General features: G+C 33.7%; 2 protein-coding genes across 3 annotated transcripts; one reads left to right on the top strand and one right to left on the bottom strand.

The window, feature by feature from the left end:
• Window positions 1-240: 240 nt before the first annotated feature.
• LOC145040786 (uncharacterized) lies at window positions 241-1320 on the bottom strand. Its single transcript, XM_078988682.1, has 3 exons — window positions 1147-1320; window positions 505-993; window positions 241-417 (listed from the first exon to the last, which is right to left on the bottom strand). The coding sequence occupies exons 1-3, from the start codon at window positions 1318-1320 to the stop codon at window positions 241-243; spliced, it is 840 nt and encodes a 279-aa protein (XP_078844808.1).
• Window positions 1321-4835: 3515 nt separating this feature from the next.
• LOC145043821 (uncharacterized) lies at window positions 4836-8919 on the top strand. 2 transcript variants are annotated; one of them, XM_078992581.1, is made up of 12 exons: window positions 4836-5133; window positions 5599-5638; window positions 6050-6494; window positions 6605-6791; window positions 6893-7026; window positions 7141-7253; window positions 7456-7579; window positions 7676-7837; window positions 7916-8071; window positions 8173-8252; window positions 8478-8527; window positions 8629-8919. In XM_078992581.1, exons 3-12 carry the CDS (start codon window positions 6123-6125, stop codon window positions 8766-8768), a joined length of 1518 nt encoding a protein of 505 aa, XP_078848707.1. In that variant the 5' UTR covers window positions 4836-5133; window positions 5599-5638; window positions 6050-6122; the 3' UTR covers window positions 8769-8919. The 2 variants fall into 2 exon arrangements, with proteins under 2 accessions (XP_078848707.1, XP_078848708.1); XM_078992582.1 differs by lacking the exon at window positions 5599-5638.
• Window positions 8920-9990: the final 1071 nt, after the last annotated feature.

Here is a 9990-nt window from a genome sequence, read left to right as displayed (position 1 = left end):
AATGTTATTAATTAATTTGTGAAGGGTAGTACACAAAACATATTAATTCATTACCAAAAAGTGCATGAACACCATTACATTCAAAGTTATAAAGTTCTTAACACAACCATGAAGCAAAGTTTTCAAAAGACCTACAACACAAGCATTACATGCAAAGTTTTCAATTTCTTAACACATCTTCAAACAAGTATACATGACATAAGTTTCTAAATACCTACAACACCAGCATCCTAATAACCACTAAGTTTCATCCCCTCCAACTTCACCACTGCCTCCCTGCCCTTTACATGTTCTGGAATTGTACCATTTGTTATGACACTTTGAACAAGTGACTGCCAAATATTTCCTGCTCAATCTACCAGCTTGACTGTTTGGCTCATCAACACCCCTCCTTCTCTTCTTCTTAGGCCTCCAAAGCTACACATGTTGATATACTATAGTTAAAACTGAATTCATTCCATGTTCACATGTATACTATATTTTTGGTTTACTTTAAATACAAACCTGTGTCTTATGTTTTGGTGGAAGTAAAGTGAATGGGCAGTCACTTTTAGGCCACATTGTACGTCCATTTAATGGATCAATTTTGTTGAAATACATGGCTTTCCATGTTGATAACCTATAGCAAAGATGGACCCATTCATCAACATGTGGGGCATTTTCACCATTTTCAATTTTGTCCCATATAGCACAAACAGCATGTCTACATGGGAAACCTGTAATCTCCCAAAACTTACAACTGCAACTTTGATCATTCAAGTTTACCACATATTGGTCTTGCCATGTGCTTGCCACTTGGTACTTCCCTGCCCCATTATATTTAGCCACATACTTTGATGCATCAGCCTTAATCTTTTCAAACAGTGTAGTTGGAGTAGGGGTTAGAAGTCCTTCACACTTATCTATTTCCTTTTGCACCACACATAACCTCTTCATGAGATACTCTCTAATATACTCTAAGCAAGTGATAATAGGTTTATCCCATACCTTCATCTAGCTTAGAATTGAATACCTCACAAAGGTTATTCAACAAACAATCAGTATGTGCCCTTCCTGAATAATAGATATTAACAGAAGACAATTACACATATAGTAAACACACAACAGGGAAGATTAACATTTCTCAATAAATTTCTAGAAACTTACCACTAAAGTGAGATTTAACCCAAGTTTTGCTGGGATCTTAGACACCAAAGCATGAGCCTCTGCATTGATCTTCTTCAACTCATCCATTGCTTTGTTAAAATGATTGATTGTTGTTGCTCTACCACACTCCCAAAGCTGGTCACTTAAGTCTTTTCCTTTCCATTGTTTCTTCATGTTTTCCTGGATATGCCTCAAACAGAACCTGTGTTCTGCATTAGGGAATACATTCTCCATTGCTGGTATTATTCCCTAAACAAAAGTCAATGTATGCAACATTAGTTAACCAAATGTATTTAGAAAAGGTAATAAAAAAAGTTAGCTGGTACACACCTTTTGTCTATCTGAAATGAAGGTAAAGTTTGAATTTGGTCCCAGATCCAGATCTTCTCCTAACAGTTCCAAGAACCAGATCCAACTACTTGTTGATTTTATCTCTACCACTGCATATGCTACAGGGTATATGCCATTGTTTGAGTCCAATCCTACAGCAGTTAACACTTGCCCAGGGTAAGGGCCCTTCATGAAAGTACCATCCAGACCTAGAAAATCTCTTAATCCAGATTTGAATCCTAACTTCAATGCACCTAAACAGACATATATTCTTCTAAAAGTTCTTGTGGTAACAGACAGGGAGGTTTCTGGATACACATCAATCCGAACTGTTGTACCAGGATTAGTGTTGAGTAGCTCCAACACATAATCCCTCAAAAACCCATATTGTACTTGGTAGTCCCCACTAATGATACGCTCAACCATTGACTTTGCCCTAGCAACCTTTTGCAATGACATTCCTACCTCTAGTTTCTTGCACAACTCTTCGTGTAAAGCTTTCATTGGAATTTTAGGGTTACTTTGTATTTGTTGAACAATTAAGTTTGCTACGTATCTGGAAGTGCAAGCTTTAACCGCCCTTTTTTTGCAAACATTTATGCTCATCCTGTACTGTTTTCACCAACCAATCCTGATTTTCATTAGCCCTCGATATTTGGACTGCCCATGGACATGTACCTTTATTGGCAATTACATCTTTACCCTTGCACTTTTCCCTACTTCTAGTTGAGGGCACACCACCATCAACTCCTGTAGAAGGCTTACTTACAACACCTTTACATTTCACCCTAATCCGGATTTTGTCATTTTTGGCTAGGTATAAAGACCTCCTTGTTGCTACAACATGTGAGTTTATGTAGTTTTTAACATCAATCTTGGTTTTGAAGACCTAGCCAATCTGAAATGGTTTAACATGAACCTCTCCATGTGAGCATGTACTTGACTTACTCAACTCTTTTAATAGTATCTTCCTATCATCTTCATGAAATCCTGCACATTGATAATCATCAGTGGCAATAACTTCCAACTCATCATCAACCATGTCAATCCCTTCATCTTTTGAATGATTTTTCAAGATTCCATGTTCATCTACATCAACAACATTATGGAATTCACTCATGTCTACATCTACATCAAATTGTATGTTAGACTCATCCACATTGTATTCACTGTCATCAAAATCATCTCCACTATCCTCAGAACCATGGCCACTCTCAGAGTAGAAAGCTTCTCCACTATCATCACTCACCATACCCTCTAGATAATCCACTTCTGGTTGTTTTTCAAATGAAGTTTCAACATTAAACTCAACATCATAATCAACATGAAGTGAGTAATCCTCTACAAATGGTTCATAATCATCAACTGTTTCAGTATTAGCTCCATCATCAGCTTGGCAACTTGGTTCCTGTACATGGTAAGTTCCCAATGGTTCTTCAGTTTCAACTGCACTAGTGATCACTTCTTCTTGAGTTTCAATTTCATGATTCACCACTTCCTTTTGAATGACATGACTTTGTTTGCCTTGTGACCTTATAAATGGTACAATACTCTTTGAGTAATGTTGGCCTTCATCAACATCTAACACTTGTGACTGCTCATAATCAGGGTTCATAGACTTGTTTATATCAAGCTTTCTACTACATGATCCTGCTTCTCTCTTACAAGGTTTATTTCTATTCATTTCAGGTGACACACTATCAGGCTCCAACTCTTCAATAACAACTTTAGAAGGAGACTTGTAATAAGTAGCTACCCTTGTCTGACCAGTTTCAATATACACCATGATAAGTCTGTGTTTAGGGACATATGATACCATTTTAAGTACATCTTGATCATTACCTAAAGGCATTAAGCCATAGTCCAAAGGGTATTCAGGGATACAGAAATGGTAGTAAAGGGTTTGCTCATTTTTGTACCCTAGTTCTCGAACCATGTCGTCAAGCTCATGAACTAAAAATAAATTAGTGTCAACATCATCTACATATGCTACAACACCATCAACGTATTTCCTTCCAGGTGCTTTGGTGAAGACACCACTGTAGTGTATCTTCAACGTGAAATAGTTGTCACAACCTTCTGTAAACACAAAAAAAAGAGTAAAATCAATGATTTCCTTATGTCAACACAATAGACCAAGAAAAAACAAGTTTTGTTGTAGTATTATACCGTATCTTTTTCCTAAGTCCTCAACGGTTACAAATTTTTCTCGAAAACACCATATTGATAGCACCATTGCAATTTCTGCAGCTTAAAACCCTAAATCCCAATTTCTGTTCTTGCTTCTGCGATGGGAATGAACCCGATGACTAAACCTGTAACTGGTTATCTTCTTGGGAGAGGGACGAGTAGTGATGTGCAAGCAAGTAATTATTTCATATTAAAGAGAGAAGGTTACAACTGAAATGACGAAATTACCCCTGCAATATTTTATTAAAAAATGAATTAACGGTGAAATGCTAACGGAGTGAGCCGGAAGGACTATTTGTTAAAAGTTTTGAAACCACAGGGACCATCTGTGAGGTTTTTTGAACTTAGAGACTAAACTTGATATTTCTGGAAACCACAGGGGCCATTTTTGAAGTTTGTCTATATATTAATTCATTTCTAAAGTTACCATTTGGCCCTTTATATTTGGAAGTTAATTTCTATTCGTAAGTAAGTTTTCCAAATTTCCATATTTCACACATCAAATTTTATAAATTTTCATAATTCCATTTTAAGCTAATTTAAATTAGTTTTTAGTTTTTCTTTTTTAGATTTATTTTTATTATATATAGTATAAAATTGTATCTAAGAGGCCATTTTTTGTATCTCTCTCTCTCTCTCTCTCTCTCTATATATATATATATATATATATATATATATATATATATATATATATATATATATATATATATATATATATATATATATATATATATATATATATATATATATATATATACCCTAATTTTTTTTTTGACTCCACCCTTGATTATAGTGATACATGTATCTATAAAAGGACAAAAATAAATTAAAACTTGTAAATTGTGTTTAATCTTAGAGAATATATACCCTAATTTTTTTTTTTTTTTGACTCCACTCTTGATTATAGTGATACATGTATCTATTAAAGGACAAAATAAATTAAAACTTGTAAATTGTGTTTAATCTTAGAGAAATAACAATGACCAATACATTAAAACCGAAGTGGAGACTTGGAGGAGAGCTTTGCGGATATTATTGCAAGAAAATTAAAGTAAAGTATAGTTTTTAAAAATCATTGTGTTTTATGGTTTTTGTTATTTTACTTTTATTATGTAACTTGTAGTGAAATTTGAAATAAATAAATAAAAAATAAATAAATAAATAAGCCCAATCAAGTGTTGATTGATCCGGGTCGTAGCACCGCCGCCCACCTCCGCCAATCCCGAGCCTGCCACCACTTTTTCACGCCCTACGCTCCATAAAATTCCCTTCCCCCCTCCAAAGGTCCAACCCCTTTCATTCCCACCTCCGACTTCGCCGTCATCTCCGTCGCTCAAGGCGTCGAATAGATACCAGACGCCGAGACCTGCAATTTCCGTCCACTCTCCGCCTTGTAGAGCTTCTAGGATTTCTGGGACCGGAAATTGGTACCTTGTAAAAAACTGAAATTTCTGCTTCAGTCAACTGGTAAATGCTTCATCGTGTCTTTCTTTTATTTACAAATAATCTGTGGTCTTTTTATTTTTTGTGTGTAAACTTCAAAGCCCCCTTTTTTATTTTTTATTTTTTTATCAGCAGTAATACAAATCTCATGAAATTTGAAGTGAGAGCATAGATGAGAGCGACAACTAAAATCCATACACATAAACACACCAGCTGTGATAGATTTAGATTTTTTTTGGTCATTTTGGTGATTGCTATGAGGTATCATATGATGTTTATTCTGCATTAGTATGAAAAGTAAAGTATTTGAATAAGATGGTTAGGATTTAGGATATGTGACTATGAACCTTTTTTTAATTCTTTTGTCTAACATTATTGATAATGAATGATATATGAGATTGAAAGTTATAAATCTTTAAATCTGATACATGCTTCAAATTTCATGTTTTGGCACCATAATAAAACAATCCGTTTCTATTGTGAATGAAGGTTTTTCAAGACTGAAAGAAATTTGAGGATGGGCAAAGTGGTAAATGCTCAAATCATGTTTTTTTTATTTTCATCTAATTTCTTGTTTTCTTTGAATTCCCATCAAAAAGAACATTTTTTTTTCTTCTGTTATCATCAAGTCCAATACTACACACCATCGGTACCTTAAAGATCAAAATATAAGAGGAAACAAAGTACATGGATAAAAAGAACAATTCTTTTTCTCGTCTTATCATCAAAAAACAAAAGCCATGGATAAAAAGAACAATTCTTTTTCGTGTCTTATCATCAAGATAAAGATAAAATGGATATGTTTTTTCTAGTTTTCTTTGATTGCCATAGATAAAGAGAAAAAGTTATTTTTCTTGTTTTATCTTGGAAGATAACATGAATATGTATTTTCTTGTTAGCTTTTTAACTTTAATTTTCTTTGAATGTAATGGAAATTTAGCTACTTTTTATAAAGAACCCTTCACTTCACTTCCGCCACTAGTGTTCTTCATCGCCAGCCACCCTCCACCACCATGGTAAAACCCTTTTTCTTATTCTTCCTCCTAATCATCTGCCTACTGTCATCCACGCCGGAATCTCGCCGGCCACCTCCGTTTCCCAGAAAACCCTCACGGCTTCTCAAAACCCAAAACAATCTTGTTCAACTGAAGTACACTTACGAGACACGATACTTTGATCAGACTTTTGACCATTTTAGCTTCAATGATCTTCCCAAGTTCCAACAACGGTATCTCATCAACTCCAATCACTGGGTGGGTCCTAATCGTTTGGGCCCGATCTTCCTTTATTGTGGCAACGAAGGCGACATCGAATGGTTCGCTGTCAACACCGGCTTCGTTTGGGAACTCGCCCCTCGTTTCGGTGCCATGGTCGTCTTCCCTGAAGTAAAAGCCCTAATCACTATACACTAATTTATTCATTTGCAGCGCTTCAAGTGCATATTTCAGTCTAGTTACTGATTCAATTTTATCAAAACATGCGTGATTTGATTTAGCATCGATATTATGGTGAATCGATGCCGTATGGGAGCCAGAAAGAGGCATACAAGAACGCTTCTACTTTAGCCTATCTAACAGCCGAACAAGCACTTGCTGATTACGCTGTTCTAATCACCGATTTGAAGAGAAATTTGTCAGCCGAAGCGTCACCTGTAATCTTGTTCGGTGGATCATACGGTGGAAGTAAGATCTTTTCCATCAATTTCAACAAAAATTAAACAATCTCATCAAAAGATTTGATTTTATGCATGTTTTCGGATTATGGTTTTTGTTTGATTGAACAGTGTTGGCAGCATGGATGAGGCTCAAGTATCCTCATATTGCAATCGGCGCACTTGCTTCTTCTGCTCCGATTCTTCAATTTGAGGACATCGTGCCCTTGGATACGTTTTATGATATCGTCTCCAGTGATTTCAAAGTTTGTCAAAATTCTTTATTCCTCATTCATCTTCTTCGCATTTTCTTCAAGTTAACCTTTTTTTTTTTAATATATATATTTATATATTTGTTGTTGTAATCATAAATATAATAGCGAGAAAGCAGAAGCTGTTTTGATACAATAAAGAAATCTTGGAACATAATAAATTCCGTGGGTCAGAAAGCAAATGGTCTTGATCATCTTGCCAAAACTTTCCATTTATGTGGGTAAGAACACAAAGAGCAACCCCTGTTTTCTTTTCTTTTCTTTTCTTTTTTCTCCATTATTATGTATCAGTTGTCTACACATTTTTATAAAATGATGTGTAAAAAAAGTATTCAAGAAAATGAGTGGCATACTGACTTTCTTTGTTAAGTTGTTTGTTTATTGTTTTTATTTGATGAAATGAAGATATAAATAAATATTCAGGAAACTAAATAAAAGTGAGGATCTATCTGATTGGTTGGATTCAGCGTATAGTTATTTGGCAATGGTGGATTATCCATACCCAACAGAATTCCTAATGCCATTGCCTGCTTACCCTATAAAAGAGGTTAGTTGTTATTTTGTGAAATGTGAATTTGAGTTATCAAATTCTTTTGTCACATTCCATAATCATAAGGATTAAGTGTGTGTTTGAAATTTCAAGGTTTGCAAAGAGATAGACAATTCCCCTGATGATGGGAGTGGGAGTAGTAGTGTTTTGGAGCGAATCTTTAAAGGTGTGAGTGTGTATTACAATTACACCGGAAAAGCCGATTGCTTTGAATTGGATGATGATCCTCATGGCATGAATGGTTGGAATTGGCAGGTATGTATGTGATATGTATGTATGTATGTATGTTTGTGTTTGGAAACAAAATGATGACAATTACAATGTTTCTTTCAGGCATGCACGGAAATGGTGATGCCGATGTCTAGTGACAGAGACTCGAGCATGTTTCCGGAATGGGAATATAATTCCACTTCTTATGCCGAGGATTGTTGGAATCAATTCCGGGTCATTCCTAGGCCCACTTGGATTACCACGGAATTCGGTGGACATGTAAGAATAAATTTAAAAAAAAAAAAAAATTCCTTTTGTTATACAGCTAATATATATTTGAAAATGAAATGAGATTGTGGTTTTATAATTTGAATGTGTAGGATTACAAATCTGTGTTGAAAAAATTTGGAAGCAACATCATCTTCTCAAATGGTCTCTTGGATCCTTGGAGCGGTGGCAGGTATAACTTTCAAGACAAATGATTATCATTATCATTTGATTTTCTAATAGTTATTATAAGAAGGTAAGAAGGTCAGCGACTTGAACATTGTGCTCACAAAATAACATTATTTTAATGGATTATTTGAACAAAAACAAATATCTTGTTACCTATTTTTATGATATTTTGTTTAGATGTAAAAAAAGAAAAACAAATAACTAATTTAATTGGTATATGTTTTTGCAGTGTTTTGGAAAACGTGTCAGAGAGCGTAGTTGCTCTTGTGACAGAAAAAGGTATAACCCATGTCATACATTTTGTCTCATAACAAAAAAAAAAAAAAAAAAAAAATTCTTTTTATCTCATCATCCATATTTATTTGATCGTGTATCTTCAGGTGCACATCATTTGGATCTACGTGCAGCCACAGGCGATGATCCTGATTGGTTGGTGAAGCAAAGGGAGTCTGAAGTTGAAATCATTCAGGGTTGGATCCATGATTACTACATGAAAAATAAATCGGTTTTTAACATGTAAAGATTGTTGGGTTTTGTTGGTTGTTATAAATGTTGTATAGGCTTCTAAGGGAAACTTTTGTTCCACGTGTGTATGTATATAACTTGTTGTATTTTTATTAATAAAAGCTCACGTAGTATGGTTCTACATAGGATGCAAATGATTTCTAGAATTATATGTTTGACAATTAATGTATAAGAAAAGTACAAAGAGTGCAAATTATCACTATTGTATTTGTAGACTTCAGAAGTTGCTTCCTTCAAGATTTGATCAACTGTTCATATGCAGAATCTTGAAAATTAAACAATGAAACATTTTAATTAACTTATATTACTACCACTAGAACAATCAAAAAGTGTTCATAATAAAAATTGTCGAAGAATTTTTTGTTATGATAGTGCAACATTTTTGTTCTTCCAAAAATCATGAAGCTTTTGATAAGTTTGCACTAATTTGTGTAATCTTTAAGTAGTCAAATGAATGAAAGCTTCTTCAAAAAGCAAGATCGCGACTACTCAAACTTACAATTTTCTATATTTTGATGTATTTTTATAAATGGCTTAAACATATTCATTAAAATACATAATTTTTAACAAATAAGCTAGGGTAAATGGCACAAAAAACACTTTTTTTACACAGAAATTCGATTTTGACACCGTGTTTTTTTTTATGTCAATTTTGACACTGTATTTTTTTTTTTCTTTTCAATTTATTATAATTCTGACCACTTGACCGGTTAATTAGATTGCCTGCTGATGTGGTATGATGACGTGTCAGTTTTGATGACGTGACATGCTGACATGATATGCTAACGTGTCAAAATTAAATTTTTTTCTCACAAAAAATACCAAGTTTTCATTTTTTTTTTTATTTTAACACTAAGTTTAATTTTTTCTTTCAATTTTGACACTATGGTTTTTTGTTCCAAATCGAACATCATTTTTTCCAATTTTGCTCAATGTTGATAATTTTCTATTTGAAACCGTATAAATATTTTTTTAATACATTTAAACCATATAAATATGTTTTTTTTTTCCATTTAAAAACCATAGTTTTGTATAAATATATTTTTTTTACACTCAAATCATATTTTTATGTATAAATATGTATTAGTTATATAAAAAATATATTTTATATTAAATATGCAACTTTAAAATGTTTTTGGAGGTTTGGAGGCGTGTAGTCGATCAAAACTCGGATATCAAGTTTGCAACCCACCAAATTTTTACATCTTATTAGAAGT

The sequence above is a fragment of the Lactuca saligna genome, chromosome 4 (assembly GCF_052625555.1).
Source record: "Lactuca saligna cultivar CGN05327 chromosome 4, ASM5262555v1, whole genome shotgun sequence".
NCBI lineage: Eukaryota > Viridiplantae > Streptophyta > Magnoliopsida > Asterales > Asteraceae > Lactuca > Lactuca saligna.
The sequence above is the reverse complement of the archived record's forward strand: the minus strand, read 5'-3'. Positions and strand labels throughout refer to the sequence as shown.